Source organism: Macaca thibetana, chromosome 19 (genome assembly GCF_024542745.1).
Source record: "Macaca thibetana thibetana isolate TM-01 chromosome 19, ASM2454274v1, whole genome shotgun sequence".
In the NCBI taxonomy this organism is placed as follows: Eukaryota; Metazoa; Chordata; class Mammalia; order Primates; family Cercopithecidae; genus Macaca; species Macaca thibetana.
The window spans coordinates 49690215-49705844 of NC_065596.1; the positions used below are offsets into that span (position 1 = coordinate 49690215).

The 15630-nt window shown below is 50.5% G+C and overlaps 1 protein-coding gene across 3 annotated transcripts in view; it reads left to right on the forward strand.

Moving 5' to 3' along the window:
• Nucleotides 1-15630, forward strand: part of ANKRD27 (ankyrin repeat domain 27) — an 80561-nt gene that overhangs the window by 21906 nt on the left and 43025 nt on the right. For 2 of the 3 annotated variants that reach the window (XM_050771976.1, XM_050771975.1), the window contains 10 exons: nt 3842-3952; nt 7165-7321; nt 9262-9416; nt 10107-10166; nt 10254-10307; nt 10386-10451; nt 10536-10612; nt 11934-12055; nt 13371-13449; nt 14282-14414. In XM_050771976.1, the coding sequence (XP_050627933.1) occupies nt 3842-3952; nt 7165-7321; nt 9262-9416; nt 10107-10166; nt 10254-10307; nt 10386-10451; nt 10536-10612; nt 11934-12055; nt 13371-13449; nt 14282-14414 (1014 nt within the window). Of the gene's footprint in view, nt 1-3841; nt 3953-7164; nt 7322-9261; nt 9417-10106; nt 10167-10253; nt 10308-10385; nt 10452-10535; nt 10613-11933; nt 12056-13370; nt 13450-14281; nt 14415-15630 lie in introns of those variants that run through there. The other variant, XM_050771977.1, reaches the window with a different exon arrangement.

The window sequence follows — 15630 nt, forward strand, 5'->3', positions numbered from 1 at the left end:
CGCCTCTTCTCCGTGTGGCCCTGCAGCAGTGTGTGTGGGGCAGCTGAGCGCGCAGCTTGACTACTCCTTCCCTCCCCACCCCCACCCAGCCACACCTCGAGCCACCTTCCTTCCCAGGTGCTCCTTTTGTGGGGACGCCCCCGCATCCAGGCAGGTGTCTCCTTCCTGCCCTCCTCTGCTATCTGATTGGACAGTGGAAGTGCCTTCTCCTGTGCTCACCCAGATTTCAAATTTCAATCTCAGAGGCCCGTGACACCCCCACTGCTTCTAAAAGTCACCGCTGTGCTTACAGCTATCCGGCTAATTACACACCTGCGGCGTCGTCAGAGCACGCTGGGCAGGTCTGTGTCCTTGGGGCTGCAGCGCAGGGTTGGAAGTCCTCCAGGTTTCCCAGGTGCACCAGGGGACCGTCCCCTTTGCCTATAAGTAAAACAAAAATTTCAAAGGAGATTAAACTTGGTCCTTTTATTGAGGTGTCTGATTTAACGGGGTAAGCAGGCTCCGGGGGCCTAGTCTGGGAACCCAGCGGCATGTCTTCTAAGCCCCAGGAACTGACTTTCATCCAAGCTAAGGGCGCTGAGACCCCTGCTCCAGTTCTCAGGATTTATTTAGTATAGATGCTGCCAACAAGCTGTGGCCATCCACTCCATGCCAGGCACCGTGCCAGGTTTCAGGGTTACACGATCGGTAGGGAACTTGGCATGCCTTCAGGGAATTCCAGAAACCGGCCATTTGCAGGCCAGAGGAATGAGTGTCAGGACGAAAGGCAGTGTGGGCAGTTGTGGAGTGCTTAATCCAGCCTGAGGAGGAAGCAGGAGGGCGCCCTGGAGTAGGTGCCACTCAGGCAGATTCTTGCTTTTTATTTGACTTTTCTTTCCTTCTTTCTTTCTTTTGAAATGGGGTCTTGCTCTGTCACCCATGCTGGAGTGTAGTGGCGTGATCTTGGCTCACTGCAACCTCCACCTCCTGGGCTCAAGTGATCCTCCTGTCTTAGCCTCCTTAGCTGGGACTACAGGCATGCACCACCATGCCTGGGTAATTTTTGTATTTTTTGTGGAGACGGGGTTTTGCCCTGTCGCCCAGGCTGGTCTCGAACTCCTGGACTCAAGTGATCCACCCGCCTCGGCCTCCCAAAGTGCTGTGATGACAGGCGTGCACCACGGCGCCTGTCTCCTTTGGGTTTTCCCCATAAAATGCAGCTCTTGCAGGACTTTCTTTCTCTGCCCACGCTGCCCCCGGGATGGAGTTTCGCTCTTGTATCCCAGGCTGCAGTGCAATGGTGCGATCTTGGCTCACTGCAACCTCCGCCTCCCGGGTTCAAGCGATTCTCCTACTTCAGCCTCCTGAGTAACTGGGATTACAAGCGGCCGCCACCTCGCCTGGCTAATTTTTGTCGCCACCACGCCTGGCTAATTTCTGTATTTTTGGTTGTAGAGATGGGGTTTCGCCATGTTGGCCAGACTGGTCTCAAACTCCTGACCTCAGGTGATCCACCTGCCTCCGCCTCCCTAAGTGTTGGGATTACAGGCGTGAGCCACCGCACCTGGCCTTTCTTTAATTACTGTTATTTTAAAAATTCTTTATAAAGGGGCTAGAATAAACCATTTTTTGGTTAAGCCTTGACATTTCTAGGTCCCTACCTTCTGGTCTTCACGGTAACTCTGAACTTTGTCTATGCCGGTGACTCTGAAAAGTCTTTGCCGGCTGTAAAAACTCCACAGCTACTCCAGAAGTAGTCTGAAGCTCCCTAAGGGATAGCCTGGAGGCCGCTGGCCTAGCTGCCCACCCCGTCCTCCGGGCCTGACTCCTTCCCAGTCTCAGCAGGATTGCTGTGGGGGTGGGTGGAGCCTGAGAGCCCAGCGTTGGCTTCTGCTTGCTATGAAATGCTCTGGGCAGCAGGAGCCTCTCTCTTTCTTGGCATAGGAGGAACTAGAGCTCTGTTTTGTGTCTGCCAGAAAACTGGATGGGGGAAGGGTTGGTCCTGAGGGCCCCCGATTTACCCAGCAAACATGCACTGGGCACCTGCCTCGTGTCCTGTAGTGTGCTTGGCAGTGGGGATGCCGTGAATGGGGCCAGGCGTGCGTTATGCAAGTAGGGGAGGCGGAGAAGGTGATGCGAACAAGCGGGCAGCATGTGGGCACAGTGGGACAGAGTTCTGTGAGGCCCCTTTGAAGTTCCTGCTTCCCGGAGACCAGATGAAGGCCCTCTAGCCACAGCACTTCCTTAAATGGGATGGTGTGAGTCCTTCATGTGCAGCTGGAGGGGGCCATCTTCGACTTCAAGCATTGAACACCCGAGGACTGGTTCTTTAGATCCCATTGCCTGTGGCCCACTTTGGCCTCTAGGATCTTCTTTCTTTTCTGCCAACTGCAGTGGTGAGGCCACATGGAAGCCTTGAGGTCGTTTCTTCTAGCCTAATATCTAAGGGCCTCGCTTTATTTTAATTTTTTATTAAAATTTCAGATTATTATGTTTAATTTCAAACAGATAAAGGTAGAAAGAATAATACAATGGACCAGGCACAGTGTCTCCTGACTGTCATCCCAGCACTTTGGGAGGCCAAGGTGGGCTCCCCATGGATGATGGTTTCCTTCTACTCTTTTCTTTTTTTTTTTTTTTTTTTTTTTTTTTTTTTGAGACGGAGTCTCGCTTTGTGGTCCAGGCTGGAGTGCAGTGGCCGGATCTCGGCTCACTGCAAGCTCCGCCTCCCGGGTTTACGCCATTCTCCTGCCTCAGCCTCCCGAGTAGCTGGGACTACAGGCACCCGCCACCTCGCCCGGCTAGTTTTTTGTATTTTTTAGTAGAGACGGGGTTTCACCGTGTTAGCCAGGATGGTCTCGATCTCCTGACCTCGTGATCCGCCCGTCTCGGCCTCCCAAAGTGCTGGGATTACAGGCTTGAGCCACCGCGCCCGGCCCTACTCTTTTCTTTATGCCTTTTTTTTTGGAGACAGCTCTCTCACCCAGGCTGGAGTGAAGTGGCGTAATCTCAGCTCACTGCAACCTCTGCCTCCCAGGCCTAGGTGATCCTCCCACCTGAACCTCCCAAGTAGCTGGGACTATAGGCGTGCACCACCATGCCCAGCTAATTTTTTTGTTCCGTTTTTGTGTTTGTTTTTTGTTTCTTTAGTAGAGACAGGGTTTTATCATGTGGCCCAGGCTGGTCTCAAACTCCTAACCTCAAGTGATCTGCCTGCCTTAGCCGCCCAAAGTGCTGGCATTACAGGCGTGTGCCACCGCGCCTTGCTAATTCTTGTATTTTTAGTAGAGCCAGGGGTTTTGCCATGTTGGCCAGACCAGTCTCAAACTCCTGACCTCAAGTGATCGACCTGCCTTGGCCTCTCAAAGTGCTACGATTACAGGCATGAGCCACCGCGCCTGGCCGTGTTTCTTTTTTGAATGGTGGGAGAAGGTGTGATCTTTTAGCTTCCCTTTTCTGTACTTTGCAAGTGCTCCTGTCTTCATCTGGACTTGTCCCTGAGCCCCTGGGTCCTTGCAACTGCACTGTTGAGAATAGACAGGGAGCCTGGGGCCACTAGCTTGGGGGAGGACCCAGCAAGTGTGGGAAGGAGCCGTCAGCCTCCGTATCTGAAGGTGGAGAAGGATTTGTACTGTTCTGCTCCTCTGCCTGATTCCATCACAACAGCAGCAACAACAACAACAGCAGCAGCAGATCAACTCAGCTGGCAGCCACTGTGGCCGTGTTGGCAGGGGACCTCGGGCGTTCTGTCCGCCAGCAGGTCCCACTGTGTGTCCAGCTGGAGCGCCTTTGGGCACACCCTGTTCTGCTGAGGTGGTAAATGGCACGTCTGTCTAATGTTCCCCCAAATTGTTTTTTCTAGGTCTTAGTACCCTGCAAAGGAAGCCTGTCGAGCAGCATCCAGTCTACTTGTCAGTTTGAGTCCTACATTTTGATACCTGTGGAAGAACATTTTCAGACCTTAAATGGAAAGGTATTCATTTCTTGGTGGGTGGGCCAGGGTCACCTACTCTGTGTTTGGGACCAGAGGGGAGGGAAGAGAGTCCTGTTCTCAGCCTTTCACAGCTACTGGCAATGGTGGCATTTGACACACGCTGCAGCCCCGTGGGGGGCTAGAGGGACCCTGCCTTTGTGGTGGAGGAAAGGGAGGTGGTGACAGTGAGCAGGACCCCAGCTGCTGCCTTGGAGGCCGGGAGGTGCCGAGCGTCTCTCCCTGAGCCCGTGATGGGGTGTCTGCCATGTGTTACTGGAACACCTCCTCCTTGCTGATGTCCGAGCCAGAGGAGGTTGCTTTATCCCAGTACCATGAAAAGCTTGTCAGTTTCTTGGCCCCAAATAGGACATCAGGGATGACTATTGTAGTTTTTAAAAGCGTTTTGTTTCGGCTGGGCATGGTGGCTCATGCCTGTAATCCTATCACTTTGGGAGGCCGAGGCAGGAGAATCACTTGAGGCCAGGAGTTTGAGACCAGCCTGGATAACACAGCGAGACCTCATCTCTGCCAAAAATAAAAATAAAAAAATCAGCCAGATGTGATGGTGCGTGCTTATAGTCCCAGCTACTTGGGAGGCAGAGGTGGGAGAATTGCTTAAGCCCAGGAGTTTGAGCTTGCAGTAAGCCATGATTGTGCTACCCCCCTGTAGCCTGGGCAACAGAGCTAGACCCTGTCTGGGGGGAAAAAAAAAAAAAAAACACCCAAAAAACAATCTTTTGTTATGAAATAATTTCAAATGTTTTAGTAAAGTCAAAAAAACTCTTAAACATGCTTCCCCCCAAGCTGTTAACGTTCTTGCCACATTGGTTGTTTTTTTTTTTTTTTTTTGAGACGCAGTTTTGCTCTGTCGCCCAGGCTGGAGTGCAGTGGTGCCATCTCGGCTCACTGCAAGCTCCGCCTCCCGAGTTCACGCCATTCTCCTGCCTCAGCCTCCCGAGTAGCTGGGACTACAGGCACCCGCCACCTCACCCGGCTAGTTTTTTTGTATTTTTAGTAGAGACAGGGTTTCACCGTGTTAGCCAGGATGGTCTCGATCTCCTGACTTCGTGATCCGCCCGTCTCGGCCTCCCAAAGTGCTGGGATTACAGGCTTGAGCCACCGCGCCTGGCCACCACACATTGGTTGTTTTATCTCTCTCGACACATTATTATTTTGAATCTTTTTTTTTTTTTAAACAGAATCTCGCTCTGTCACCAGGCTGGAGTGCAGTGGTGTGATCTCGACTCAGTGCACCCAACCTCTACCTCCCGGGTTCAAACGATTCTCCTGCCTCAGTCTCCTGAGTAGCTGGGACTACAGGCATGCGCCACCATGCCCAGCTAATTTTTGTGTTTTTAGTAGAGACGGGGTTTCACCGTGTTGGCCAGGATGGTCTTGATGTCTCGATCTCATGATCTGCCTGCCTCAGCCTCCCAAAGTGCTGGGATTACAGGCGTGTGCCACTGCTCCCAGCCTGAATCTTTTGAGACTAAGTTGCAGACACTGTGCCCTTAAGCCCAAGACAGTTCAGTGTATTTCCCAAGAACAGGCATTCTCTTATGTAACCACAATGCAGTGATCGAACTCAGATAATATAGCTTTTTTTTTCTTCTTAGCTCTGGAATCACACAGTGCATTTTTTTTTTTTTTTTTTTTGGAGACAGAGTCTCACTCTGTCACCCAGGCTGGAGTGCAGTAGCTCAGTCTCAGCTCCTGACCTCAAATGATCCACCCACCTTGGTCTCCCAAAGTGCTTGGATTACAGGCATGAGCCACTGCACCCGGCCTGGATCCTTTTTAAATGTTGCAACAGAAAAAACATTGAGCTATTTCTCGAGTAGAAGAAATCCTGTGTTCTTTGTGAAAAGAAAAAGAAAGAAAGCTCTCCCTATCTAAGAGATGGAAGTAATCTGGTGCTGCAGTGTGGCCAGGGCTGAATCCCACCTGCTACTCCCTGCACGGCTCACTGTGGTCATGGCTGGGTGCTGGGGACAGACCAGCCGCGCAAAGCTCGACTCCTGTCCTCTTTGTAGATCTGGGTGTCCAAAAGAGAACAAATCAACTAAGCTGACTGACAGCTGGGATGAGGAGATCTGTGGCAGGAAAATAGCAAGCAGTGTGTCTTGTGAGCCACAGGGCAGAGAGCAGGTGCACTGACAACCCCGCGCTTCCTCTCCCCGTCACAGCGCCACGAGCCTCAGCTGCCGTGTCTGAACGCAGCTCCCGCCCCAGTGAGGACAGTGTGGCTGGGTTTCCCTGACCACGGGGATGCCGGGAAAAACAGGGCCATTCCTGAATGGGAATAAAGTCTCCCTCTCTCAGAATCTACCTGCTTCTGCTTTAAAAGCAAAAAAAAAAAAAAAAAAAAAAAAAAAAACACAACACATGCCCCATGGTTAACATCAACAGTGAAAAAAGCTATCAGGTGCCTTCCAACAGCTGACATCATGTGCGTTACAACAGGATACACAGAGGGAGGTAAAACACCCCTTTCAGGGCATTCCTATCAGAAACATGTGACTGTAAAACTCTCTAATTGTCAGGAATCTAATTGTCAAGAAACATCAGACAAATCCTCCCAAACACATGGAGGGACAGTCTGCAATACACAACAAAGATGTCAATGTCATGAAAGGTGAAGAAAGACCCGAGGCACTGTTCCAAATGAAGGAAACTAAAAAGATGAACAAATGCACCGTGTGGGCCCGGCGCAGTGGCTCACTCCTGTAATCCCAGCACTGCGGGAGGCCAAGGTGGGCAGATCACCTGAGGCCGGGAGTTTGAGACCAGCCTGGCCAACATGGCAAAACCACGTCTCTACTAAAAATATAAAAATTAGCTGGGTGTGGTGGTCGGTGCCTGTGGTGCCAGGTACTCAGGAGGCTGAGGCAGGAGAATTGCTTGACCCTGGGAGGCGGAGGTTACAGTGAGCCGAGATTGCACCGCTACACTCCAGCCTGGGTGACGGAGTGAGACTCTGTCTCAAAAGTAAAAAAATAAAAATAATTCGGGTATCTTGCAGCCACAGTTACTAGGTCAACAAAGAGGAAACATTTTAGTATCAAAACAAAACAGGAGAGCATTTGTGCCGCAGCAAACCCACACTGGGGTGAAGGCCATAGGGTCTGGTTACGTGCTGCGTCGGGGGCCAGGCTGAGAGTGGGACATGGTTGCCCCGGCTGCTGGTGCAGTGATGGCTTTCTTGTTTGCAGGATGTCTTTATACAAGGGAACAGGATTAAATTAGGAGCTGGTTTTGCCTGTCTTCTCTCAGTGCCCGTTCTCTTTGAAGAAACTTTCTACAATGAAAAAGAAGAGAGTTTCAGCATCCTGTGTATAGCCCATCCTTTGGAAAAGAGAGAGAGTTCAGGTATTCTGGGAGAAAAAACCCTTTTCTCCTGTTTTAGAGAAATGTGTTTGTTGAACTTGTTCCTGACTTAACTGTCGAAAGGTTAAACAAGGCCGGGTATGGTGGCTCGTGCCTGTAATCCCTGCACTTTGGGAGGCCAAGGCGCGAGGATCACTTGAGGCCAAGAGTTCAAAACTAGCCTAGACAACATGGCGAGACCCCGTCTCTATAAAAAATTTAAAAAATCAAGCCAGCCACGGTGGCTCATGCCTGTAATCCCAGCACTTTGGGAGGCTGAGGCAGGCAGATTACTTGAGACCAGGAGTTCAAGATCAGCCTGGTCAACAGGGCGAAACCCCATCTCTACTAAAAATACAAAAATTAGCTAGGTATGGTGGCGTGCCCCTGTAATCCCAGCTACTCGGGAGGCTGAGGCAGGAGAATTGCTTGAACCCAGAAGGCGGAGATTACAGTGAGCTGAGATCATGCCGCTGCACTCTATCCTGGGTGACAGAGTGAGACTGTCTCAAAAATAAAAAATAGGCTGGGCGCAGTGGCTCACGCCTGTAATCCCAGCACTTTGGGAGGCTGAGGTGGGCGGATTACCTGAGGTCAAGAGTTCAAGACCAGCCTGGCCAACATGGTGAAACCCCATCTCTACTAAAATACAAAACAATTAGGTGCAGTGGTACACTCCTGTAATCCCAGCTACTCGGAAGGCTGAGGCAGGAGAATCACTTGAACCCGGGACAGGGAGGTTGCTGTGAGCCAAGATCACACAACTGCACTCCAGCCTGGGCTACAGAGTGAGAATTCGCCTCAAAAAAAAAATAAAATAAAAATTAGCTGAGCATGGTGGTGCATGCCTGTAGTCTCAGTTATTCAAGAGGCTGAGGTGGGAGGGTCACTCGAGCCTAGGAATTCAAGGCTGCACTGAGCCATGATCACACCACTGCACTCTAGTGTGGGCTACAGAGCAGGACCCTATCTCCAAAAACAATAAAATTATTATTATTATTTAATTATTTTTGAGACGGAGTCTTGCTCTGTTGCCAGGCTGGAGTGCAGTGACATAATCTCGGCTCACTGCAACCTCCAGCTCCTGGGTTCAAGTGGTTCTCCTGCCTCAGCCTCCTGAGTAGCTGGGATTACAGGCGTCCACCACCACACCCAGCTAATTTTTGTATTTTTAGTAGAGACAGGGTTTCACCATGTTGGCCAGGATGGTCTCGATCTCTTGACCTCGTGATCTGCCCGCCTCAGCCTCCCAAAGTGCTGGGATTACAGGCGGGAGCCACCGCGCCCGGCCAATAAATTATTTTTTTAAAAAGGTTAAACATCCTGGAAAATATTCAAGAGCCGCATGGAGACCTATATCATCATTTCCAGTGGTTCCTCCTAGAACTTAGTCACTGGGCTGAGGAGGTGTGGATCGGGGCTACTGTTGCACAGGTCGGGCATTGCACAATTCCAGGAGCCAGCATTCACGTAGACCTCAGCCTGCCTGTGATCAACCCGGGATGTGACTGTTGCCCCCATGAGTTGTGCAAAGTGGTAGCCCCAGCTTTGTCTCTGGGTCTCAGCTTCAGGGCTGGCTCTTATAGCGCCCAGCTCCAGCATTGTACCTCTTTGAGATTTTGTTATTTTTAATAAATAATAATTCTTCATTTGCCCCAGGAAATTGAGATAACAGTGTGCAGGATGCCCACTGAGGCTCTTCCTGTCAGGAATCGGGGTCTTGCCGATGGTCCCACATAGTTTGGTTTTGTCCCAGGAAGAGGCCTTGAGAGGACCAGGCTCTCTGGACTCCAGGGTGTCCTGTAACTGGGCTGTTCTTGTGCAGTGTCTTGGAATAAGGACATTTGCCCTCCTCCGCAGAGGGCCTAGACCCTCTAGGGTAGGATAGGACAGAGTCAGGAACCAGTAGAGGCTTCAGCAGGCCCGACCTGTTTCTTTTTCAGAAGAGCCTTTGGCACCGTCAGATCCCTTTTCCCTGAAAACCATTGAAGATGTGAGAGAGTTCTTGGGAAGACACTCCGAGCGATTTGACAGGAACATTGCCTCTTTCCACCGAACATTCCGAGAATGCGAGAGGAAGAGCCTCCGTCACCACATAGTCAGTAGCCGTGCTGCCCTTTGCCTGGCGTGCCCTGTCTCGGTTCAGTGCAGGGCACCCGGAACCCTCAGTTTTCTCTGGAACTGCCTGGTGCTGCCTTACTGTTTGAAGTCTTTTAAAAATGTTTCTCTCTAACTATAAAAGTAGTGTAGCCGGGCATGGTGGTGCAAGCCTGTCTTCCCAGCACTTTGGGAGGCCAAGATGGGAGGATCTCCTGAGGCTGGGAGTTTAAGACCAGCCTGGGCAACATAGAAAGACCCCATCGCTACAGAAAATACAAAAATTAGCCAGGTGTGGTGGCATACACGTGTATTCCCAGCTACTTGGGAGGCGGAGGTGGGAGGATCACTTTAGCTCAGGCATTTGAGACTGCAGCGTGCTGTAGTCATACCACTGCACTCTACTTGGGGCAACAAAGTGAGACCCTTTCTCTTAAAAAAACAAAAACAAAAACCAAGTGGTATAAGCCATGAGGAAGTATAAAAATGAGTATTACTATCCTCTTGTTAACCCCAAGGGGAAATTTCTCCTGCTTTTAATGCATACACACCTAAAAAAAAAAAGTTGAGAAAAATCATGTAATTGACTTGATAAAGCTTGTGTTAATCCTTGAAACTCTGGGCGCTTTACCTGCTCTGGCTCCCGCATCATGGCCTCGCTGGTAAGGTCCCTCTGCTCTGTGTGGTTTAGGACTCAGCGAATGCTCTCTACACCAAATGCCTCCAGCAGCTTCTGAGGGACTCTCACCTGGTAAGCAGCAAGACTTCCAAGAGGGAGGATTGCGGTGCACCCCCATGCAAATCCAAGCCCTTTCACTGTGCTTCTCTTGCCCTCTAGAAAATGCTCGCCAAGCAGGAGGCCCAGATGAGCCTGATGAAGCAGGCAGTGGAGGTGAGGTTGGGGCGGAATGGCTGGGAGGCACACCCTGTTGCCTGCTCACACCCTGAATGGGATCTGTTGATTCCACAGATGTACGTCCATCATGAAATTTACGACCTGATCTTTAAATACGTGGGGACCATGGAGGCAAGCGAGGTAGGTTCTCAGTTGTTATCACCCAAGATGGAAGCCTGCTGTGCTTTTTGAGAAATTTGAAGGTTCGTTAAAATCTGTTGTTAGGATGCTGCCTTTAACAAAATCACAAGAAGCCTTCAAGATCTTCAGCAGAAAGATATTGGTGTGAAACCGGAGTTCAGGTAAGGGTTCACGCCACAGCGCTTGGTGTTCTCGGAGGCAGGGCGCTGTCTTCTCCTGGAAGTAGGCCCTCTCAGTGGCAGAGGCGACACGCGGATTTGACATGGTTGGTTCTGAGGAACAGTGCGGTTACTTGCAACCAAAGATGAAGGGCTACCCTTTACAGGTGACTGTGTGTAGCCATCCCCCTCCCACACTGTGCACCAGCACGCCGACTGGATGGAAGCCACTAGGCACGGGGTTTTGTGCAGCTAGTCCCCATGCCCCAAGTGGGCATGTAATTTGCCCACGTGGTTTCTGCATGCAGGGGACATCCCACCTGCCCACCCAAGGGAACCTTGCCATAGAGGCACCTACTTAGGAGTTAATATAAGTTTCTTTTTTTATTTTTATTTTTATTTTTTTTTGAGACGGAGTCTTGCTCTGTGCCCCAGGCTGGAGTGCAGTGGCGCGATCTCGGCTCACTGCAAGCTCCGCCCCCCCGGGTTCACACCATTCTCCTGCCTCAGCCTCCCGAGTAGCTGGGACTACAGGCGCCCACCACCTCGCCCGGCTAATTTTCTTGTATTTTTAGTAGAGACGGGGTTTCACCGTGTTAGCCAGGATGGTCTCGATCTCCTGACCTCGTGATCCGCCCGTCTCGGCCTCCCAAAGTGCTGGGATTACAGGCTTGAGCCACCGCGCCCGGCCAAGTTTCATTTTTTTTAATTTTAATTTTTTTTTTTTGTTTTTGAGACTAAGTCTCACTCTATTGCCCAGGCTGGAGTGCAGTGGCGTGATCTCGGCTCACTGCAACGTCCGCCTTCCGAGTTCAAGTGATTCTCCTGCCTCAGCCTCCCGAGTAGCTGGGATTACAGGTGCATACCACCACACCCTGCTAATTTTTGTATTTTTAGTAGAGACGGGGTTTCACCTTGTTGGCCAGGCTGGGCTTGAACTCCTGACCTCAAATGATCTGCCCACCTTGGCTTACAAGTGCTGGGATTATGGGTGTGAGCCACTGCACCTGGCCTAATTTAAGTTTCATTGGGACACAAAAATGTTTCACCTCCCACAAACCTCTTTGGGTTCTTTCCCTCTAGGAATAGGATTTTTTTTTTTCAACTTTCTTGTACAGCTGTATCACCCGGCAGCCTGAATGGGATTGAAGGCTGCTCTGTTTTGCCGCTGACTTGAGTCAGATGACTTGTCAGTATCTGTTTTTGTGTTTCCTTCCTTCTGGTTTGTTGTGAGAAGTGTAGACCCTGAGATGTATTCTTAGATCCAGGCCGAAGAGTTCTCTTACTGTGCTCTGAAGTTGTCACTTTCCAAATTATTTTACAGCTTTAACATACCTCGTGCCAAAAGAGAGCTGGCTCAGCTGAACAAATGCACCTCCCCACAGCAGAAGCTTGTCTGCTTGCGAAAGGTGGTGCAGCTCATCACACAGTCTCCAAGCCAGAGAGGTTTGTGCTTGGGAAGGGGCCTGGCCAAGGGGGAGATGCTACATCCAGATGAAAAAGCAAAGAGTGATGCTATCGTAAGGGATTTTTATGGGGCTGGGCACGGTGGCTCACCTCTGTAACCCCAGTGCTTTGGGAGGCCAAGGTGGGAGGATCACTTGAGGCCAGGAATTGGAGGCTGCAGTGAGCTGTGATCACACCAGTGTACTCCAGTCTGGTGACAGAGCGAGACCCCTTCTCAAAAAAAAAAAAAAAACAAGGAAAAGTCAATAAGGAAGAGACATGAGATATAGCTATATGTGTAGATAAGGGATGATCCTGAGTATATCGAATGAAATAAAGAGGAATGCATATGGTAGACTTCCAGCCAACAGCATCAAAGAAAGGGGGACAGCTGTGTAGCCATGATGTGATGGTGAGCTCATAGCTGTCCTGGACAGATGTGCAGGAAGCAGCAGCAGGAGCCTCTGGGAAAAGAGACTGGCTGGCGGGGATGGGAGGAACATTCACAGTTTACTCTTGTATTGTTTGAATTTTTAAACGTGAATGAATTACTTAAAATTTCAAAATGAAAAAAAAGTGAAACTCCACATGGGCAGTGGACTCCATGTCTATAAAGTGGAAGTGACCTTAGGAAGGACCTTAGTGACTTTAGGAAGAAAGAGGCTTTTGGTGATGGCTCTGGACTCATCTTCATTTTGTATCACTGTAGCCACCTCCCTGGGCTCTTTCACTGTCCAGGAGGGTGGCAAGTCATGGTCTGCTTGGAGTTAACATCTCCTTTTTTTTTTTTTTTTGGTTTTAAGAGACAGGGTCTCACTCTGTCACCCAGGCTGGGTGCATTTGTAGGTCACTGTACTACATCCTTGAACTCCTGAGCTCAAGTGATCCTCTTGCCTCAGCCTCCCAAGTACCTCAGATTGCAGGCATGCACCACCACACTTGGCTAATTTTCATATTTTTTGTAGAGGTGGGGGTCTTGCTATATTGCCCAGGCTGGTCTCAGACTCCTGGCCTCAAGCAATTCTCGCATCTTGGCCTCCCAAAGCTCTGGGATTATAGGCGCATGCCGCCGTATCTGGCCTGAGTTATTAATATCTTGTTTTGGTCATGTTCTGAAAATGCTGGGCATTCTTTTCCCTCTGGACCTGACATCTGATCAGGACACTGTAAAGGAGCTTGTGCAATGACATTTCTTCCCCGATGTATGATCTCCTTGATATGTGGTTTCTCAAGGTGTGCGGTGGTAGGGAGTTGATACGCTTGTCAGTCCATTTGAATCTCATGATGGCATTGAATGTGTGTTTCCCCTTTGCAGTGAACCTGGAGACCATGTGTGCTGATGATCTGCTATCAGTCCTGTTATACTTGCTTGTGAAAACGGAGATCCCTAATTGGTAACATTTTCTGTTAAGATGCTCTTTTAAAAATGGCAGCGCTTGACCGGGCACGGTGGCTCACGCCTGTAATCCCAGCACTTTGGGAGGCTGAGGCAGGTGGATCACGAGGTCAGGAGATCGAGACCATCCTGGCTAACATGGTGAAACCCCGTCTCTACTAAAAAATACAAAAAAAATTAGCCAGGCATGGTGGCGGGCACCTGTAGTCCCAGCTACTCGGAAGGCTGTGGCAGGAGAATGGCGTAAACCCGGGAGGTGGAGCTTTCAGTGAGCCAAGATGGCACCACTGCACTCCAGCCTGGGCGACAGAGCAAGACTCCATCTCAAAAAAAAAAAAAAAAAAAAAAAAAAAAGGCAGCACTGCACTGTGGTAGTTCTAATATAACTCTAGGAGAAGCCCACCTTCAGTTGGACACCTGTTATGAGCTAGGTGTGGAGCCTCCCCCGCTTCATCTATCCACTTACAGATGGGGAAACCAAGGCCCAGAGAGCTTATGTTTCTTGTTCTGGAACGAGTGTCTAGGCAGTGGTTGAGCAGAAAGCTGATTGCCATTGTTTCTGGCCCCAAACCCATCATCTTCCCCCTGGAACCCACAGCTCAGTTTACAGTAATCAGCTTGCTAAAGACTATTTCAGGGAACTAGCTAGTGATTTTACTTGTGTTCCTAATCGCACATGCTCTGCAGAGAGACCCAGGGGAGCGTGGTGGTAGCTCCCTGAGCGAACCGACACTTTAGGTATTTGGTCAGTCGCCCGAGCCAGTAATACTGTTTTTGCAGAAGTGTGACTTGAATAGACAACAACGTAACTTTTTTCTTCCTTTCATTAGGATGGCAAATTTGAGTTACATCAAAAACTTCAGGTTCAGCAGCTCGGCAAAGGATGAACTGGGATACTGCCTGACCTCATTCGAAGCTGCCATCGAATACATTCGGCAAGGAAGCCTCTCCGCTAAACCCCCTGTAAGATCTCACCCCTGCCCTGGCCTGCCTTTGTGGGCATCATGGTTCCCTTGATAGGTTGCTGGGGTTGGTATGTGGGCAGAGATTTTCTTAAATTGCCTCCCAGGAATGGGGCCTCAGCTGTTTGAGGGCTGTGAGTCTTGAAAATCACTCAGTGAAAACACCAAGCCCCCAGTTGGTGGTAAAAGTTGGTGGGTTATCATTGGGATTTTCATTGTTAATATCCTACTTCATTAGTCCCCATCCTCTCCAAAGACATGTGGGTACAAAGGGAAGCCAGAAGCAGGGAATTTTGATTTCTTGACCTTGATATTCAAGAAGTGATGTCACGGAATCCCTGGGCTGTCGCCTTTCCAGCCGGAAATCTCTGTGGCTGGTAAGCTCCTTTGCCTGAGTTTTGTTCAGGCCTGCTGGGCCTGTTTCACCCTTCTGGCCTGGTGGGCTGCACTTGGCTTGCGCTGCTGGCCCAGATCGCATGCCTGCCGAGGGCAAGCCAGGTGTGGAGTGGCAAGGGGTATGTGAGCAAGTGCAGGGTCCGGCCACTGCACGCAACCGGGCATGGTGTGCTGACTGAGGTGGTGTGGGTAACTCCAAGTTGCTCGTGCAGGGTCCTGCTCCATGCAAGGATGCAGCTAGAGCAGGCATACTGTAGGCCGCTTCCACGGTGGGCACTGGGGAACACAGTGGCGCCTGGAAGCTTGGAGAGACCAGGAACTGCAGAGCCCCAAGGAGAGTGTCATAGCCCTGGCTCAGGGAACTAGGTTGGGCTCCCTGAAGGACCAGAGCTCTTCTCTCCTTTTTGTCACCTGCAGAGTAGTGAGTTGGGAGCGTGTTTTAGCTCTGTTTATGTTACAGCTCTTTCAGTCCTGCCATTTGGTGGGTCCTGAGTTCTTGTCCCATGTCCAGGAAGAATGAGTTACGTAGACTAGTGGAGGGTGAGCAAGGCAGAGAGGAGCTTCACTGAATGGCAGAACAGCTCTTAGAAGACGCACAGTGGGCAGTTCCTTACCACAGGCAGGTCATCCTGACGAGTCAAAGAGGCCCGACGTAGGTAGCTCCTTTCCGCAGTTAGTAGTCCCGATTGTCTGAGTCTGGCTGAGTCTAGGGTTTTTATGGCTCAGAAGGGAGGGAGTATGTGCTGATTGGTCCATGGGTGGGCCTGGAAAAAGCACCATGAGTTCTCTCTCTGGGCCATGGACTCCACTTGGAACTGACA